The following is a 21,082-nucleotide window of genomic DNA, read 5'->3' as shown; positions in this document are numbered from 1 at the left end:
TCTCTGTCAGAGGAGTTGCATCCATTGCCCTGAAATACATCGTGTTCTCAAATAGCTTTAGGGAGAGACAATCCATGTGATGGTCTTAATATCTTTTTCCTCGCACTCAATGGCCTTATACCTCTTATACTCTTAAATATTGTGTATCGACCTACTACGTTTTGGCTTCATGTGATTCGGCATTGGCAGACAAATAAATAAGCCATTGAGATGTTTATGCTTTTTATTGACTTACGGTGCTTTGGAGAGCAGCGTTAATCTACAGTTCAGTGAAGCAGTAAGAAAATGAAATAGTCCCTCAAGAGTTTTCTCCTGTAAACAGAGCCCTGCATTAAGCTGCTGTGAACTGGCGTGCTTTCCCATTTTCAAATGCACTGGTTTTGTCTTCATTAGCAATTATAGCTGAGGGTAATAAACGCCGGAATTGAACTTCATCAGTAATAACAATAAGACTTGATGATGTGGGTGTGTGATGTGCTTTGGAAATGTTTGCCCTTGACCTCAAGCTTTAGGGCTGGCATGGCCCGGCCGCTGCCTCCAACATATGGTCACCTTAAAATGCTAAATTAGAGCGGCAGCCTTTATTCCCCTTTGTAATCACTGTGGTATAAATGACTGGGTGACAAAGAGGAATGAGTAATCTGGTTGGGATATTTAGTTGGCTCAAACTAAATCGTGAAACACGGTGGTAAAAAAGGTTCTTTTAGTCCCTGCTGTTGTTTGACTTATTTACTTTGGGAGATCTGACTGTGGGAACATTATAGAAAATGTACATTTGGATATCTCAGTATGGTCACCTGGTGTATGAGTGACCTTGGCAAAGTCAGTCGGGTCACCTTTCTGTGCTTTACTTTTCTTTTTGTGTCTTTTTTTAATGTTGCCTGACAGTGGAATTGTGGTGGTGATTTATTTTCTTTATAATTTAATTGTATTTATTTTTTTTTAACTGATGATTTTGTTACATTAAAAAGCAGAGAAGTTGTCTTGGGAGATTTCTCCTGAAAATACAAAAAATAACATGAATGTTTTTCTGGCCTTTGAAAGCTGAAGGACTGTATGGTTACCAAGCACTGCAAAGTTTATGGGATCTTTTCAAGTTTTTCCAGCATAATTTTTTTTCTGTAGAAGAATTATTTTCATTTCCTGGAGAAGGTTGTAGTCTGTGGGACAAAAAACCAGAGTTTTGCTGCTGTTGTTGGAAAAACCCAGAAGGAAAATGTTCTGCTGTTCTTACTGTTAGACCTCTGAATAAAATATGTCCTTAGTTGGGAATAAACATTACTTTCATTTTAGCCTGATCTGTACCACAGTTTAAAACTGCTTCTCAAGTCTGTGTTGTATTGTACATTGTATTCATAACTGACAGATTTTGGTAGTGTTGATATTAGAGGATATTGTGTGAGCCACAAACCACAAAGCAGCATCTGCATTTGTCTGGCTCCCTGGAGTATTTAATTGTGCGGTTGATTCTGCTGTTTGAAAATACTGTCTTCTATTGAAGCCTTATTATTGCAGTTTCTTAATGTATAGGATGCTGTCAGTTTAGCACCTATATTAATGTCCTGAAATGCCTTTCTACACTGGGAGAAGTAGCCTTCAAATCCACTGCTAGTTCTAAGTACAGTTTACAACAGAACCTGCTAATTATTCTGGGTTTTTCTGGATCCTTTGGGAGGTGGGATGTGCCTGGGAATAAAAGGTCATCTTCCCTTTTATTACCCTTTTTTTTCTTCTCCTGTCCTACTTCCTTTCTATAGTAAACTGGTAGCCAGATTTATTTCCATTGTACTTTGTCCACACATATAAATTACAGGAGGAAATAAAAGGAGGATAACACATCGCTTTGTTGTTAAATACATCCTACTTCCAAGAAGAGAAAAACCAAACCAAACCAAAAAACAACAAACAAAAAAACCCCAAACAAACTAGCAAAACCAAACCAAACAAAAACCCAACCAAACAAGTCAAAACCCAACCTGAAACAAACAACTTGGAGCTGATTCATTTTTAAGACTTCAGCTATAACTTAATCTTTTTCTCCTTTGTATTGGCAGGATAAAAACCTCAAACATGCCTCGTAGCCCAACATCGAGCGAAGATGAAATGGCACAAAGCTTTTCCGACTACTCCGTTGAATCCGAATCAGACAGCTCCAAAGAAGAAACTATTTATGACACAATTAGAGCAACTGCAGAGAAGCCAAGCAGCAGAATGGAAGACAGCCAGAGCAACACATTAGTGATCCGAATTATAATACCTGATCTGCAGCAGACGGTAAGGGATATTGCATTACAATTTAAATTAAAAAATTAGCTTTGCTGGCTTCAGTCTGCAGTAGAACTGTCCTATTTTCTTAAAGTTTTTTGATGTATTACAGGCAAAATTTGTCTTTTTTTTTTTTAAATGTCTACATTTTTTACCCCAGTGGTGTCGATTGCCTAAACTAAAGACATCATGCCATCCAAGAGAGTGTGTTCAGTACGTTAACTTGACAAAAGCTGTGATTGTGAATCCAATACATTTTTGATCTGCATGCAGAGATATTTTGGTAGAAGAAAGAGAATTAGGAATCTAAAAATGTCATCAGAAGCTGAGGGATGAACCCCCAAATCACATGTTATGTCTGTGAAAGCCTCGTAGATATCCAACCCCGTTTTCTTCTCTAGTTTCTCTTTCCATGAGATAGTTTGTGATGACACTAGACTGGTCTGTAGCAGGAGGTCGTCAAATTCTCCTTCTCTTTACCTTATTACTTGCATTTCTCTGTCCTCCTCCCACACCAAGATGTTCTTGTTAGATAATTGGTGGCTATAGAGAATAAAGATGAGGAATGAGAAGCACGAATAAATGTTTTCTTCCTCATTTTCTTCTATGTCTTTACCCCATGGTGATATTTCTCAGATTTGCACCCAGAGAAATCAACACTCTTGCTTTGGAGGAAGAGCAGAACGTGGCATCGTACTGTTCCACAGCTTTTACAATGACTTGAAATCACTGTTTTATTCTCTCCCACCTCCTCACCACTTATACTGGAAACATATCGGAGAGGGTATAATGAACCTTTTCTGATTTTCCTAGAAGAATCATTTGAAATCTAATTTGTGGACCTGTGGCTTTATCTCACATTCCTACGTCTATTGGATGAAAATAGAGAATTTTCAGGAAAGGATTTAATTTCTCACATCTTGCAAAAAGAATTGAACAGACTTTTCATTTAGTAAAAATTTCTGATTGAGTAAATGGGAAGAAACGTTACTTTTTTAACTACAAATAACCTTGGATGTTCCTTACATATTAGAAATCTACAGTCCAGATTTGTCTTTTTCACGAGGAACTACTAAGTTGTGTTTCTTTTATGGTTGAATGTGTCAAATTTGATGTTCGGAATGTCAGGAGCGCAAATGTGGAAAAGTTTGTGGTTGTAACTTTGTAAGTAAGAATCGTTGTCCTCCACAAGTGCTACAATAGGAATGACAGTAATAATAGGAATAATTGAATAACAATTTCATCCTGGAGAAGGTCTTGGGAGTTACTGATTGTATCTAGAACCACAACTTGTCTAAGTTTGTGATTAATTATCTAAATTACCCTGGACCTCCTTGAATGCTGTTGCTGGGATTTTCAATGGATGGCAGGCATCAAACTTCTTTCATTTCAAAGATGATCATAAAACCACATTCTTTTTATGGATGAGTGCTACATACATCACTCTGGGCTGACATCTAAGATCTACATCATACTGTGCTGCCACTGAAGATCTGTCTCAGGTGAAATTACCCCTTTCTTATTAATTAAGTTCATTTTTAGAATGATGGGAGATGGCTTGACAGGGAAGAGCTGGTTTGACAGTGTGGCCTCCGGTGTGGTTGTAGAGCTGCAGAAACTCAGAGAAATCTGCGTTGGAGTTGGGAGCATTATCTCATAAATTCTTGTACTTAAAGATTATTTTAGATGAGGATTGAGCCTGTTCCTGCTGAAATTAAAGTACCAATCCATTAGTTGATCAGGTTTGAGATTAAGCTGTGTGAAGAGGAAGAGCTGGACACAGGAGCTTCAAAGGGCAGAGCAGGACTGAGCCCACACGTGGGATTTGTATTAAATCTTGACTGAAACAGTCGTCACCTTGAGTCTTTCATTTCAGTATTGTTGAAATACTGAAATCCAGTGTTGTACACCTTAAATTTAAAAGGACTTGTAGTGAAGTAGTGAAGTCCTGTGTCAGGACGAGATCTGACTTGACATGGTTGGGGTTTTATTGATGATCCTACCACCTTGCTGTACCTTTTGATTGTGATCAGCACTCAATTAATAGATCCAGTAAAACAGGAAGATTTGTTTTACTTGATAGCTTCCTGAAACCCTCTTATTTCATTACTCTGGTTTTTTTAGACCAATAACAAGTTATTTATTGACACTATTGCAACACTTATTTTCTTTTAAATTCATTTTGTGCAGGAAATGAAATTATTTTAGGTTTGGTGCTTCATTTGTTTGTTTTTATTGCTTTACTTCTTGCAATTTTTCCCTTTTCAATAAACAGTCAATGAAAAGCAACTCACTTGTTTTTAACAGTTCTATAGCAGATGATATGTTTCTGACTTAATTTATCAGCACACAAAACTGAAATCTAGATTCAGTTTTGCAAACAGGAGGAAAATAGCTGGAATGTAGAATAGCAAAGCCTGGAGAAGATCATAGTTCACGAGCTGGGTTATAACTACAAACTAAATCCAACATACACCTCATTTGCTGTATAATTATAATTAACATAAGAGATGTTTAAAATTAGTCTGTTTAATCAAAGGAGCATGAAATGGCATAATTTAGTTTTAGTTTTTTATCTTTTGTTTTTAGAAGTATGATCAAGAATGTGTTTGTTTAAAAGAAGGTGAGTTTAGGGTTTTAGATAAAATTCAACCCACTGGGAAGCTTTAAATCCCTGGCTAAACTCACCTGGAATAAGAGTTTGCTCATCTGCAGTGACTGGTGTAAATCACTTTTATTTCATTGCATGTATGAGATAAGTACCAAGCATCATAAGTAGGATGTGCTGCTGTAGAAAAAATGACACATCGTGGTTGTTCCACTCTTTGGTTTTATCCTTTATGTATGTGCTCCCTCTGGGTTGCGTTTAAAATCAAAATGCTCACATTCGTGGTTTACTCAGTTCTGATGCTGAGATGGAATGGGGTCTGTCCATCTGTTTGTTCTGTTCCACTTCAGTAATGAGCATTTACTGACTCCCCTGGCTTTTTTTTTGTTTGTTTTATTAAATATGTTGGGCTTCCCATGCAAAATGCTTTTTGGTAAGTGGCAGTTTGGTAAAGCAACAGCTGAAGTTGTATCTGCTTTTGGTTTTCTGCATCTGCATTGCTTTTTGTGCTTTTCTTTCCTTTTCATATTTTTTCCAGTATTCATTGGCCCCTAGGGTTAAGAATCTTTTCCTTCAGTGCTTTTCTTTCTCAGATAAAATACTTGTTTAGTTTGTGTGACTTTTATCCCATGAAGGTGGGAACCCCGTTGTCACAACTGCAGCTGAGTCACATTTTTCATTAAGGCACCACCATCTTTCCTTGTTTCCAGTCTGTACTGTCATCCCAGATCAATCCCAGGTTTTCCTTTGCAACTTTCCAACAAAATTCTTCTGTATCCCATGTTGTGCTTGTTCATCGCTTGTTGGTCTTCTTTATATCTTCAGTTTGGCAATGGAGACATTGTGGGTGCTGCTGACATTTGTTCTTGTCGTTGATCTGGACAGGTGATCTGACTTGCCAGCTGATGACAGTGTTTGGTTTATTGACCTTTAATCTCATGAATCCTATGTTTTCTGAATACATTTTGGTGAAGGAAAGCAGCGCCTCCAAGAATTAATTTGCACACTGAGCACAAATCAAAATGAGCAATTGCTCAGGTTTCTTTTCATGATACCCAACTCAATTGCATTTTCCATTCTTTGGTTGCCACATGGTTAATATCAACATCTTCTATTGAAGGGAATACCTTGTATTTTGATGTTCTGACAACCGTGTCCTGGCTCCTCTGTCGCAGCACGGTTCTGTGTGATTGACAGCTCCGTAAGCCTGATGTCAAAGATGTGTTGGTTGACAGATTTTGAACAGATAAATGTTATTCCTCAGAGATTCTGTATCATGAACATTATTCCCATTGAATTAATATCTTCCCTTGAGCCAGAGTGGGTGACCTGTATTTTTTCCTTTGCTTCCATTCCTTCTGTCGCGTTTAGTGACTCACTGTGCAGGAATGGAAGTTTATAACTGACCATGTCTCACGATCTAAAGAGCTTTAATATCAAAAATACAGGTCTTACATTTTGGTAACAAAAGCTGATGTGCTGTCTTGCTGCTAGACTTGGATTTTGCATGGCCTAGTGTGGTTTTGATGGTGTTTTAGAGCTTTATTTTGGTGTTTATTTGAAAGCACTGTTGCAATTTTTTAGGATGCACATCAGCGTTCAAGACCAACTACCACATTTCATCTGGTCGTGGGCTGCAACAAAAAGGGTGAAAAGAATAGATCCCACGTCTGTCAGCGCAAAATATCTTTGTTTCGTGTGTACTCCTGTAATTCTGTGCCGCTAAACTATCCCTATTTTTTGTTTGATTTGTTGATGATAAGTCATTGAAGGTTAGAAAACATTGTCCAGCTTTTTTGACTCAGCTACTGTCTCATTTCTTTGTGGTCACCACATCGTGTGCATCTAATGAATTCTGACTTATTTCATAACTCAGGCAGTCTCTGTAGGTTCTGCTGTGGTTTAGCTGATGTTTGCTCAGGGTGAAGAGTGTGACAGTGGGAGGCGTTGCAGGGACAGTAAATATTGTAAGAATTTAAAAATACTGCTGCAGAGACTGTAAATATTGTGTGGTAGAAATACAACAGCAGTATTGTTCTCAGATAACTCATTTAAAACAAAACCTTCAAGATACTTCAGAAAAGGAATTCCCCAATGCTATTTCAGGCAGTTAAATTATGACGTCCCATCCTTGTGCTTTATATGAAGGTGCCAATGTCAGACCTGTGAAAGGAAGTTATTTCAGAAGATAAATATTGTGCGTTACTGATGCAGTGTGTGTAAACACTGTAGAAAGATTGTTTTCCCTTGAAATACATTCTGAAGAAATGTGAAGCTATATCTAATTTTGCCAGTGTAGCAAATCTTTGAGAATTAGAAATACACACCATTATCTGCAATATTTACATGCAATCAGGAACAGATAGAACACAAGAATAGACTGAACAAAACATGTTGAATTCTCAAGGTGCATTAAAAAAAGACTTAAACTGTGATCAGAAGTTAGTGGTTTGTATTATTATTTGTATTATTAAAATCAAAGCCGTGTCATACCATAGTGTTTACTCTGTTAGAAACAGTTGTCAATTGAAAGTCCTTCATGTCCTGGTTGTACTTTTTACAGTTGAAAACGTTTGCCGACCGATATTTGAACAGTCAAGAAGACACTGTGTACATATAAAATATTGTGATTTCTGCCTTCGAGTTTGCTCTTCGAAATTCAGAATTGAAATATTCAAATGAATTTGTTATTTGATTTGTGTAGATGGGATCAGAGATTGCTTTCAGATGTATGCAGAATTTACCAGGGTAAATATGTTTCATTCTAAAAGACAAAGGAAACACTTCATTCTCTTTGTAAACTTCAATCTTATTTTTACTGGCTCTTCTGTTGTCATAACCAGTGGCTGCAATATAAGCTACAATAGCAAAATTCCTAATTTATTTACAATTCCAGCTTGGTTAGAAGCAGAGAGCTGGAAAGAGTTTTCAAGGTTTTCCTTTGCTGCTCCTCTCATAAATCTCCCCTAAGATAAATGTGGCTTAAAATGAATTAGAATTCTTGCCTGCAATTTTTTGTGAGATTGCTGAGGATCAGATCGATTGTCAGAACAGCCTGGAATCAAGTGGCTGATTAAACATCTTGTAACATCCGTTCCACTTGGCTTTTCAAACAGGTTTGCCATGTTCTTTCCCCGAAGAAGGATCCAGTCTCTAATGTTTGTGGAAGGACTTGAAAAGTCGTGTGTTTTCACCATACTTATGCATTAATTATTATAGATGAACACACATTTGAAAACTAATTCTGTTTATGTGTGTTTTGCGATGGAATTTGTAGGTTTATTGAGTATGTTTCTATTTATTTATGACATTTGTAAATTTTAGAATGTAAGATACTGTTTGAATGTGGTTTTTTTTTTTTCATTAACTAGAATTTTTAAAATAATTTCTCTTTGCAGAAGTGCATTAGATTTAACCCAGAAGCTTCAGTGTGGGTTGCAAAGCAGCGAATTCTGTGCACTTTGAATCAGAGTTTGAAAGATGTCCTGAATTATGGACTGTTCCAACCTGCAAGCAATGGGAGAGATGGGAAGTTTTTGGACGAGGAACGACTTCTTAGGGAATATCCACAGCCAGTGAATAAAGGAGTTCCTTCACTAGAGGTACTTTTAGATCTAATATCTAAAACATTTGTATTATGTTTGTACAGTAAATTGTATTTGAGTTTTCTACATGCATTTGAATTGCAAGTGGGAAACAGTGATTGGCAGGTCTGAACTTGGACCACTTGCCCAATGGAGCTGTTCTGTGTGTTATTCCCTCAAAGGCTGCAAAGAATAAATCCCTCTGGGAAATTTGATTTTTGGAGTTTTCCTCTGCTGAGAACCCAGGAAATGTGTCTTATTCTGTGATTTAATAAAGAAATATCAAGTTCTAGATTAACTTTTGGGTCTCTGATGTTTGCAATAGTAGGGTGGCAGTTGCTGGATAACCAGCCTTTGCTTTCTCCCAGATATAGGGTTTTGTTTCTCATGGAAACTTGCTTGGGTGTGGATGTGAAACAGTTGCACTGGAATTTCCCCCCTCCCCGTTACTCATGGGGGATAAACTGGGCAGAACTATTATGGGACTGGGTGAACAGGGAGCGGAGCCAGATTGCACTGAAACACAGTATAGCGGGAAACTGGGACATGAAACTTGTATTTAATTCATTTTGCTGTTGTTTGTATAGTGGTCCATCAACCACTAATAATCTGCAGTTAATAGACTTACTCCATTGTAACACAAATCCAACAAAAAAGAACAGTCAATCACCCGTGTCCATACTATATTAAATATAATTAAATAAAATTAAATAACCACTTGATTGTTTTTTCTGTCATGTTGTTTCATGAGTGTTCATGGTTCACAAAATTCCTCTCACCACAGCTAAAGGATTTTACAACTTGGGGGTTAAAACGGGTCTTGTGAAAAGCTGGTGTTAAATCCTCATTCAATACAGTCTCCTTGTCCTACAGACCTGCTGCATTCTTTGAATTCTACGATTAGATAATAGTAAATTATAACTATGTAAACCCCATGATTTTTGCTGTAGATCTTGGTACTCTGGCTATACGGTAGCAAATTGTTCAGGGTAAAATGTGAGTGAGATTTGGCCAAAAAAAGAGGTAATTCTCACAACCTCCTTCACAGGACCAGTCCTGTTGAACACCAGCACTAATCCCACGTGTAAGTTCTACCTGGGTTGATTTAGGGATTTTTCAGGGTATGAATTTTGCTTACATGAACTGTAAACCCACGATGCCACTATGCTAAGCACAGTGCTGATTATTGGTGAATATTCAGAATGAAATCCTAAGCCTTTTTAAAAAAAATTGCCTAAATCTACATCGTCATGGATGATACTTTCTAGTAAGGTCAGAAAATGAGTTTTTAAGCAAAGTAGGCCATTTAAAATGTATCCTTTTTATTTCCTCCCTCAGTTTCGATACAAGAAAAGAGTGTACAAACAGTTCAATCTTGATGAAAAACAGCTGGCCAAGCTCCATACAAAGGTATGTGTGATTTACTGGAGAAGCTAGGAGTTGCCTCCTGAGCAAAGTCGTGTCTGAGAAGCTGGAAATAAATAGGAGCTCATGACCACCCGGGCCAGTTGCTGAACAACAACTCGTATGTGCAATGGGGATGTATACATTGGCATTTGGGAATTTCTCTCATAGAAAAATTCCTATGTCTGACTCTCCTATATGTACCCAAAGAATCTGAAAAGAACCTTGCTTCATAAATACAATGTGCTTTTGTCATGCTGCAAAAACGCCGATCTGTGTCTGTAGACTTGTTTGCAGGTCAGAATAATAATTATGATCACCATACACCATCCTAATTTCTTACTGAATCAGTCTTCCCCACATTTTTTCATTAAAACTATAAAAACCAGAAACTTCTCACTGCGCTTGACTTTTGAACATTATAAACCGTAGGATTTATGCTCTTAGGATAAAGTCAGGTTCTCCAGGAATGTGAATTAGCTACTGTTCAGTGGTGTCAATGGATATTGACATCAATTGACAGAATATTGTACTTAGTCAAGATTTTCTTTTTAAAATCAGAGGATGATTCATTTTTCACTCTTTGTTCCAGGCTAATTTGAGAAAATTTATGGATCATGTCCACCATCTCTCAGTGGAGAAAATCACAAAGATGTTGGACCGAGGACTGGACCCAAACTATCATGACCTAGAAACTGGAGGTCAGAATAATAAAAGTGGCAGCATAAAGTCGCGCTTTGGGTTTGTTCAACATAAATTGATGAACAGGCTGAATCTCACACACTCTTTTTGCTGCCTCCATAACTCTAGGCTAATGCAATCTGTAGGATTTTGCCATCTGAAGGAGAAAATTGATAATTTGCGATTGAGCAGCATTTTTAACTTAACATTTTTAAAGCGAATGGTCTACATTTAATAAACTTGCTCCTATTTTTCTAAGTACCTGTATTCTCTTTTTTAGAAACACCCCTGACTTTGGCAGTTCAGCTTGACAATGCAGTAGAAGTGATAAAAGCTCTGAAAAATGGAGGAGCACATTTAGACTTCAGAGCCAAAGATGGAATGACAGCTGTGCACAAAGCAGCCAGAGCCAAGAACCAAGTAACCCTCAAGGTAAATGCTTTCAGTAGGAAATGATACATTATTTTATAGAAATAAATACATAAAGGAGAATGCTTTCAGTTAATTACTGTGTTGTCCTCAGTGGATCCTTTAATATGTGCTTGTTCTAGTGATTTCTTGTGGCTTTCAAAGCTCAGGATTTGCTTTCAATAAAGGGCCTTTTCATTTCTAAGGTTTTTTTGGTAGGAAGAAATAATGGTGAAATTTAACCTTATTCATTGATAGATTGGGAAAGATCTGTCTGAGGCAATAGAAATCGAGTTATTGTGGCTTATCAAATGCCAGTGGCATGGATTACACATTATATCTTAACACAGCCTCTTCTGTTTTCTTTTGTATTTTAACAGGTATTCTTAAACCACCTTGATAATTCTGGATTAAGTCTTACACTTATGGCTTTTCTGTATTTCCTTTTGACAGATATTCAAATTGCATGGCATTTTTCATAAAGCATTCTGTAACTGAAGAGGCGAACGTGTTGCAAAGGCAACGTGGCATTTTCAGAACTGACATTTCTGAACTTAATGAGAGGATGGAAATCAAACGTTGCCACTCATCTTTCCCTTGCTATCCCTCTCCATTCCTTTAGATCCTAATTCTTCCATGGTCATTCCTTGCTTAACCTACTCTGTGCTGCAGCCCATTCTATAAAGAATTGAGCAAAAAACGTACATTATGGCGAATACCAACCTTGTAAATACTTTTTTAGGTAGAAAAGTCCCTTTATAGTTAGAAGTCCCTCCAAATATGGGGGTTTTCACAGTTTGTTGTTGCTTTCCAGACGCTTTTAGAGCTTGGAGCATCTCCTAACTACAAGGACAGCTGTGGGCTGACTCCCCTGTACCACACGGCCGTCGTGGGGGGGGATCCATTCTGCTGCGAATTGCTGCTCCACGAACACGCCACCGTCAGCTGTAAAGACGAAAACGGGTGGCAAGAAATTCATCAGGTGGGAAAGGTTACTTGTTGTTGGGAGTTGGGAAATGTGCTGTGTCTGTTCTATATTCTGAAGGCCATTTGGATATATGTAGTCCATGCACGTGCAAGTATGGAATTACTGCCTTTTTCTGTTTACTTATTACTTTGTGTCTTGCTGGGGTGAATTAGAAGTGGGAGCTGTTCCAGTGGGGTTCTGTAGCTTTGAAATCCTATAGTTACTGTGCATTTTGCTGTAGAAATTGCACTTATATTTCTGTAACGTTCTCATGGAAGTTTAGCATCCCATCAGTAAAACAGTGTAACTAGATCCTTTTGTTAGATGCCAATTTTAGAATCCTTGCTAATGCTTCTTGCGTGTTTGTCAGAGGTACATTCTCTTTTCTCTCTAGCGAGCTTTGCAGGAAGATTTGGATTCAGGATTCTGCTGCCAAGATCCTTCAGTGTGTTGCACTGAAGGGTGTTAAACTCTTACACACTCAGTGCTGAGTTTTCATTCTGTCTGAGTGTGGAAATTGAGATTCCCAGTGGGTTTTGTTCTGATGTTTATACACAGGTTTTCCTTTCCTCTTCTACATGTTAAGTGTGTGGATAAAGGTGGTAGCAAGGTTGGACTAAATGGCCTTTGAAGGTCCCTTCCAGCTCAAACTGTTCAATGATTCTATGCTTGATAAAGAAAAATTATTTTTGAAAAGTAATCTTTTGAGGTTCATAGTACTCACGGTACCTTGAGTAAGCTACAGGACCAGAATTTATCAGGCACTGGCACATCTTGGTCAGTTTCACTGCAGCTATTGGGAAGGTAGAACTTCTTCCTCATCAAAGACCTAAATGACATCTCTTACAAAGACTTGCCATGTTTGGCAAGGCATTTTCTCAAAACAAAACAACAACAAACAAAAGCACATACACACACAAAACCAGACCCCTCCAAACCCTCCCAAAACAAAAAAGAACATTTTCTTTGAACTCTTGTCTTCTCCAGAAACGTCTGAATGTTGCACAACAGTTGTGCATAAGAACGCTTTATTAATTTCTCTTTGCATAGTGATAAACTCAGCGATTCACAAAGTTTAAAGATTCTAGCAGTCCGAATGTTATTGCAGTTATTTTATGCCTTTTCTTTCTATGGATGAGTTAGAGCAATAAGAAATGTAACTGATGTAGTGTGATCAGATAAATAAAGGTGTGAGTAATCAACCTACGGACCTGCTTAGGATATCTAGACTCTCTTTTTTGTGCACTAACATATTTCTTTCCTTCTTTTCTTTGAAAGAAATGGGAGATCGCTTTGGTACCCAGGTTTGGGCAAAGATCTGAGCTCTTTCCCAGTGTGCGTTCATGTCGAGGTTGTTTGGATCCATCTTTACTATGAAAGATTAATCTACTACCATTGTTTCTGAGGATGTGGAGGAAATGGATTGTATAGATCAAATTATTACCCCATCTGGACTCCCTGAAAATGTAGAGAAAAATTCCCTATTTTGATAACCCAGCCTTATACACATATGGTTATTATTTCTCTTAATGAAACAGAGCTTTCCAAACCTATTGTATTGGTTGTAATCCTAAATAAATCAATGTTCACATCTGGATTGCAGCAATCTGCTTTCAGTAATCAATAATACAAGCATCCCTCAGTGAATTAAGAAAGACGATGCTTTGATACAGTCCCATATGTTGTGGTTGGTGTGAAGAAGGCCACGTTACCTTCTGTGGCAAGGAAATAATTGGTAGCAAGTATATTTTTCATTTTGGTAACACAGTCTTTAACTATAGAAGTTAAGCCTCTGGGTTATCTTTTATAGTAAAGGGGGAAATCTGTCAACTTAAATTCTATATTATTATACAGGAATTAAACTGATCTGAGATGATATGAAGTTGGAAACATTACACATTGGGAGGTGCTCATTTGGTGCGCTGGAGAGAAGAAGGTAGTCAAGTAAATGAGAATGATGAGGGGAAATACTGTGGTTTTTCACAAACTTATTTGCTAATCAGGAAAGCTTCAAATTTCGCTGGAGTCTCATTAATCAAGATTTATTTCCAAGTATTCAGGGTCTAAGATTTTCTTTGTGTGGCTAATAAAGTAACTCTTGAAGATGTTCCCTTTTTTGGATCAGTGCCCTGTACATGCTGTGCACCTGCTTGACATCACAGAATCAAGAAGATTAGTAATAGATTTTTGGCCACATTTCCCCAAGCTGTTTTCACACCTTAAAAGTAAACTTTATAAATCTGATCATCTTCAGTGCCATCTAGTGGGCAGTTTTCTGAACGTTAGCAGGACGAAAAAACTTTTGTCGGTCTGCTTGTCACATTTGACAGTTGTCAATATTAGCCAATAAAAAGTGCCAAACTTTGTATTTTCTTGAAGCCTTAAATTGCTCTTCCTTAAATAAGCAAGTGCTTAAACTTATGCACAGACTTACTGTGTCTAAAGTGCACACGTGGGTGTTTACAGGCAGGTATGGACATATGGGTGTGAATCATAGAGTCATTTCAGCTGGAAGAGACCCTCAGGATCATAAAGTCCAACCATAACCCAGTTCTAGCACTAAACCATGTCCCTAAGAACCTCGTCTAAATGCCTTTTAAACCCCTCCAGGGATGGTGACTCCACCACTGCCCCGGGCAGCCTGTTCCAATGCCCCACAGCCCTTTCTGTGAAGAATTTTTTCCTAACATCCAATCTAAACCTCCCCTGGCACAACTTGAGGCCGTTTCCTCTTGTCCTATCCCATTCAGTCCAGGGGGGGTTCTAAAAATGAGACCCTACCTAAAAATAACATCTTGTCTGCTAAAAATCTTTACCTGCAATGCTTGGCTAGAGACCTTATTGCAGCCTTTCTGTACTTAAAAGGGGCTAATAAGAAAGATGGGGACAGACTTTTAGCAGGACCTGTTGCAGTCGGACAAGGGGTGATGGTTTTAAACTAAAGTAGGAGAGATTCAGGCTGGACATGAGGAAGAAATTGTTGCCCCTGAGGGTGGTGAGAGCCTGGCCCAGGTTGGCCAGAGAGGTGGTGGATGAACCATCCCTGGAGACATCCCAGGCCAGGCTGGACGGGGCTCTGAGCAACCTGAGCTGGTGAAGATGTCCCTGCTCATGGCAGGGGGGGCACTGGGGGAGCTTTCAATGTCCCTTCCAACCCAAACCATTCCATGATTCTGTTGCATGTCTTCACAGGCTTGCCGATATGGACACGTCCAACATCTAGAGCATCTCCTGTTCTATGGGGCGGACATGTGTGCACAGAACGCATCGGGGAACACAGCGCTACACATCTGTGCCCTATACAACCAGGTGAGCTGGCACATGCCACCCAGCGCCACAGAGTCCCACCGTCCTCCTGCTGGGACATAAAGGTCCCTGGCAGGAGCTGAGGGCTGCCTGGGATCCCCTTGGTGTGGCTGAGTTGGCGAATGTCTCACTTTGGGTCTGGGGGGTCGAGTCCCATGGAGACATGACACAAGTGCTGTAACAGAATAACATGTAGCCAAGAAAAATAAAAGACATAACAGAGGTACAAACACTAAACGTTTCATGCTCCAGAGAGTGAAGCTTGTTGGGTTTTCTGCTGAAGAGTTTTACTGGTTTGGTGTTAGGTTTTCTTGAGATGCAGTTTCCTCGCTTTTAATAAATTTTGTGATAAATTTCCCATTATTATTGATCTGTAGACACAAGTTACACTGAAGAAGAAAATAGCTCGTTATTTTTTGTTTGTTTTATTATGCAAGGAAGTGTTACAGGTTTTAAACAGTGGCATTAAAAACTAGAGAGAAAATAATGGCATGAAAACTATATTATTAGTATTTTATGCACTGATTACAAATAGAGCTGCTCATTAAAGGTAGCAACAGTATACATATTAATTAGAAAATAAAACAACATGGTGTTCTACCAGCTTGTCATTTTTTTGTATTATATCCAAATATTTGTTTCCTATTCAGAATTCATTGCTCTTTTGCTAGAAATTAAATTAGAATTAAACAAGAAACACTTGGAAAATACTGTGGAAATGTATCTGTAGATCATACAGGAGATACACAACTTGTGCAGTCATTTACAATTAATAGAACCATCTGATTTGATAGCATTTTATACTCCCTTTGCATGGATGGGATGGGGAGGGAATGAGTTTTACAACTATGTTAAAACATAGCCTGTATAATGTTATATTGAATTAGGAAAAAACAAGTCATCAGATGTGATTGTAACTAGTGAAACATCTGTTAAAGCATCTGCTTTTTAACTAATTACCATCTTAGTTTTTTTTCAACAGTCTTGTCAAGACAGATTACTCATTTAGGTCTAAAATACCCTCAACTTCTTAAAAAAAAAAAAAAGGATTTTGGGAGTTATTTGACGTTTTTCAAGACTGTTGACTTGATGTGTGTGTCACGATTGATACGATGCTGAAATTAGAATAATCCTGTAGAATGATGGCATTTTTCATATGGAGATGTGTTTTCCCCCTGACCTCAGTGGAGAAAATGATTCTGTAGAAGACTCAAGAGGCTCCAATTGAAATTACATCTACAAATTTGTAATTATTTTCATAGTCGTTAAGCTTGGCATTGGAAATGAAAGTTGAACGTCTTGTGGCTGCGCTATCAGGCTTCTGGTTTCCGTCATGAGGTGTATGTGAAAATAACGAGATTTTGAGGGTGCTGTGAAACCGTAACCTACGCGGATTATTTTCAGGGTCCCCTTTTATTGAAAATTGTTTTTCACTAATGTGGAAAGATGGAGATTTTCTGGCTTTGCTGGATGGAGAGGATGGGAAAGACAGTATTAGATTATCCTTTTTACCTCTCGATTCCTGTAGATGGAGTCATTACCCATTTAATTTTCCCTTTCGGTCTTCCCTGGGGAATTTTCTTGGGAAACTCTGTGAAGTTGGTAGTTCTGTTTTCCTGAGTGTCAGTGAAGTGCTGATCGGAATAAACCATTATTTTAAAACAATGTACAATTTTCACTGAATTAACAAAGGAAACATAATACAAATAATTCCTGGTGGTGGCTTTTTTTTGCTCATTCTCTCTGGTTTGTTCTCCCTAATACTGGGAGGATGGGGAGGAAGCAAAAGGGAGAGAGGATGAAGCTGGGAATGCTTCTGTTTGTTTTAACTGAATAAATCAATAAACACACAAATGCAGTACTTAATCTAAAACTAATTTTCTTGGCAATTCTTACATTGAACAACTCTGACCACCTTTGTCAAAGCTTTTCCTAGGAAAGCCATTTAATCAATAAATCCCTTTGGTTTTTGTTACACTGCAGACAGCTTAGTTACATGTGTAAATCAGGTGAAGTTTTAAAATGTGTAATTATTTTGCTTTTGTAGTGTTGAATTATTTATTCTGATAACCAAATTAATAATCAGCAAATAAATACAATACGCTTCCTAATATAATTATTTATATTCTCAAATTCTGGATCAGAATTGGGCATTTTAATGGTAAAGGGTTCTACTAGCATTTCTAATCTATTTACTGAGCAGTAGCTGGTGGGATATAGTGGGATAGTTGTTATGGGAATACATATAGTGTGCAAACCTAGAATTGTTTAGGAAGCAGACAAAGAGGAATTTAGGAAAAGTAACTGTGAAAATAACTTGTTGTTTTTAAACTTGTAGGTCTTTCTCTAGGTTGCAGCATGTTTTCTTCTTTTGGATGGGTGTTAATAAGCCAGAAAACCAAGCAAAATATTGTGACATTTTGCACATTGCTCTTGGTCTTTCTATATTTAGAGATACAGAGAACACACCTAATGTGCCAATGTCAGTGCAAGCAACTGAGGCTATCTCAATTAATTATATCTCATTAAAAAATTACCATCTAGGAGATGATTGTTAATGTACCGTCTTGAGATACCATCCATTCTGCTGTTTCAATCTGTTATCCAGATAAGAAGTATGGGAACAAAAGGTTATTTTTTTATGAGTACTGAAATTTGGTGAAAGGGTGGGATGGGTTCTTCCATGGATCTATTTATTTAGGACAACCCTGTGACTGAGGAGACTTAATGGTATCAAGAATCTCGCGTGATAAATTAGAAACCACATTGACAAAAGTTATTTTCAATCATTATTTCTGGGTGTTGACTTATGACTTAGAGTCTAGCAAATAAACTTCATTTCTGTCACTGTTTCAGTCACTGGCTGGAAATTCACTGTTAAAAGTGAACGGCAGCACATTGAAATACCACAACACAACATGGCAAGAAATACAGAAAACACAAGAAAATGAACAAAAATATTTATGATGAGGGAACATTAAAATATTTTGAAATGTTGACTGGTTTGCATAAAGTCTTAAAAGTGATGAGAGGTAGGAAATACAGCCTACGTGTGAATCATAACAAAGTTGAGTGTTCTGAGAACCACAGAGGATTTCTAGCAGGTTATGGTCAGTCGGATTTACAGCAGCGTAGAGTAGTGACTTAATACAACATATTGGTCCAAAGAAATATATTTAAGACCTTTTTTTTGCAGATTTCCTCAGTTCAGAGGACCCAAAGCCATATTTTTCTCGTGTTATAAGGGTTTTGCGCTGTAACTGTTGGTATTTTTTGGGGAAAAGAGAGACGGTAAGACTGGTCAGTGCAGTGTGTATAGCCACACCAAATAATTTCAGGTGTATTAAATGTTTGAAACTGAAGATAGGTTGAAAAAACCAAAACGCATGCAAGGGGTAAAACTGTTTAATTTTTAGCAATAGGGAAGGATATAATTCATCCCAGGTGCTGTTTACTGTGAACAGTACTATTTTCCCTACAAAATAGGCAAAAAGAGTCAAATTTCATTTTGAGCTAACATGTTTTCTGCAAAATCTGATTTGTCCAGTATGGAATTTCCACAGTAGAGTTTCTTAAAAATTTAAGAAGATATTTACGTCTTCCGTTCCTCTACATTTTTTACACTTGCATATTGTTTCTACTGTAACACACTGCAAAGCACCTAAAGCCTTGTCGTATTTAAAGTACTATTTTAATAACTTCTCAGGTTGTTTGTTTGCTTCTTATCTAAGAAAATCTATACCAAACAGGAACACATCTCATAGGCAGAATATCTCTTGAGTAACTAAAGACCCGTATTAACAGGTTGTACTTTTGTGCCATTTTCAGGAGAGCTGTGCACGAGTGCTGCTGTTCCGCGGAGCCAACAAGGAGATTAAGAATTACAACAGCCAGTCTCCTTTTCAGGTAAAATCAAAGCAATACCTCTTCCCCTTGCTCCCCACAAATATTTGGAGGAAAATCTCACGCGAACTTTATTTTTGAAGCCGTCTTAATTAGTCTGGATTTCAGAGAAACGTTCATGATGCAAAGTGACATGTGAGAAAGAGGGATGAAAGCTGTAATGTTTTAAGAAATAGGAACAGAAAGAATTTACAGAAAATAGTGCTTCTGGAAGAAAAAAATCCTAATTTACCTTTGCTTGTTGTATCTTTCCCATCACATCCTCGACCCACTTTGGATAATGCTGTACGGAATTCAAGGAAAAGTGCATTTTCTCTCATGTTTTGACAAGTAAAGTAGTTGCAATATTAACTATGTCTGTCTGAGTATCTGAGTTGGCTTCTCAAAGTTTATGTGTAGCTAATGTCTCTGAGTTTCAGGTTCTTAAAAAAAACCCTTGGCCAAATATTTCTACATCAGTTCAATTATCTCCATATTTGAAGGTTTTCTGGCCATCAGTTTTATATCTTAAGAGCTTTGCCTACAAATCCCAGCCAGATCACTGTTTACTTTTGGGACCATTTTCCCAAAATTGGAGAGACAGTAGATTAATAATTTAATTTTAGGCACCATGTTTGAACTGTTAATGGTTTGCCATCTAAATATACGCTAAGCACAAATTAACTAAGCACTAGATAATACTTTTCACTGCACCTTAGCATTATGGAGTGATTAAAATTATAAGAGAAAACTCTAATTATTGGAGGGATGGGTTCCCATGTCGTCTCTTTACTTTGGGAGGTTATTAATTTTATGACTTTGAGATTTAAGTTTTCTTTTTGTTTTAGAATGTGGAGGGTAAATGGCGAGTAGAATAGATTCCATTTGTCTTCCTTTTTGACTGCTGCAATGTTGTTCTTCTTAGAACAGAAAAATACAGGCGGGAAAAGGCAGAAAAGAAAATCGTGGTAAAAGGTAGTGCTGGGGCTTGTAGGGCTTCAAGAAATGAAGGATGAGTAGCCAAAACTAAACAAAAGTGAGCACAGGAGACAGAAGAAATAATTTGTGGAAGTGCACTTGCTGACCAGTGAACTGTCTCCCGTCCCTATGGAATAAAATCCTATTTGTTGTAATTTATTGTATGTTACACTTCTGATGTTTGGGCTTGTGACTGGTCACTCTTCCCCTAGCATGGACAGGACTGAATAATAGATTTGCTTTGTTTTATCCTTTCTACATCCACATACTTAAAAAAAGGAAATGACTGTCCAACTTCTTAATCTACAGTTTCTTACTTTTAGGTGGAGGGAATGTAGGAAAAGTTCTAGTCTTCCAAATGCAGTGAGTAGAGAAAAGCCTGATGCCAGAATTGCAATAAAGCAGCATTAGAATTAATTCTTTGCCATCTGTCTGTTGCTGACCGAGTCGATCAGATACCACAAGTGGAGCTGTTATAAAATTATGCAGAATCCTCTTGAGTTAATAGGATTTTGCATACTAAAAATGTTTACTCATGTAATCAGTAGCAAGGAACATCGAAGCATCTCATATGTACATAACGAGAATGGTTGTAGCTGCAGCATCTATTCCTTTGAGTAACCTCCATTCTGTTATTTTCTCAGAAATCTAGTAGGATGATTCTTTTGAGTTGCTGCTTAGAAAATTAATGATATGAAAACTGTGCTATTCTGCAAAACAAAAGTATCCAGACGTGGAGAAATTTGTGTGTTGCTTTCAAGGCCTGCCAAAGCTTTATTTATTTTGATGGAAATGAACAGCAGGGTTTGTATCTCACATTAGTGCCCAATGAATATAGTGTGATTTTACCACCACCACCAAAAAAAAAGATGCATATGTGTTTGTTTCTTACCAAATCACAGTGCTTATTGAAACAAGCATGGGTTTACCGGGTCATATAGAAGAAAAACTCATCTGGGCTGAATTCTGTGCTGCTTGAGTATTGCACACTGTGTGCAC

At 37.7% G+C, this 21,082-nt stretch overlaps 1 protein-coding gene across 1 annotated transcript in view; it reads left to right on the top strand.

Annotated features, from left to right (window-relative positions):
* Positions 1-1,541: 1,541 nt before the first annotated feature.
* The window catches only part of SHANK2 (SH3 and multiple ankyrin repeat domains 2), a gene marked incomplete at its 3' end in the record, with an annotated part of 271,702 nt that continues 252,161 nt past the window's right edge, over positions 1,542-21,082 (top strand). The window contains 8 exon segments of the mRNA XM_080345299.1: positions 1,542-2,274; positions 8,272-8,475; positions 9,796-9,867; positions 10,454-10,562; positions 10,823-10,974; positions 11,765-11,932; positions 15,110-15,226; positions 19,052-19,129. Coding sequence (XP_080201425.1) covers positions 2,071-2,274; positions 8,272-8,475; positions 9,796-9,867; positions 10,454-10,562; positions 10,823-10,974; positions 11,765-11,932; positions 15,110-15,226; positions 19,052-19,129 — 1,104 coding nt within the window. The 5' untranslated portion in view covers positions 1,542-2,070.

The sequence above is a fragment of the Nesoenas mayeri genome, assembly GCF_963082525.1.
Source record: "Nesoenas mayeri genome assembly, chromosome: 5".
NCBI classification, from domain to species: Eukaryota; Metazoa; Chordata; class Aves; order Columbiformes; family Columbidae; genus Nesoenas; species Nesoenas mayeri.
This window is presented reverse-complemented; position numbering and strand designations above follow the sequence as displayed.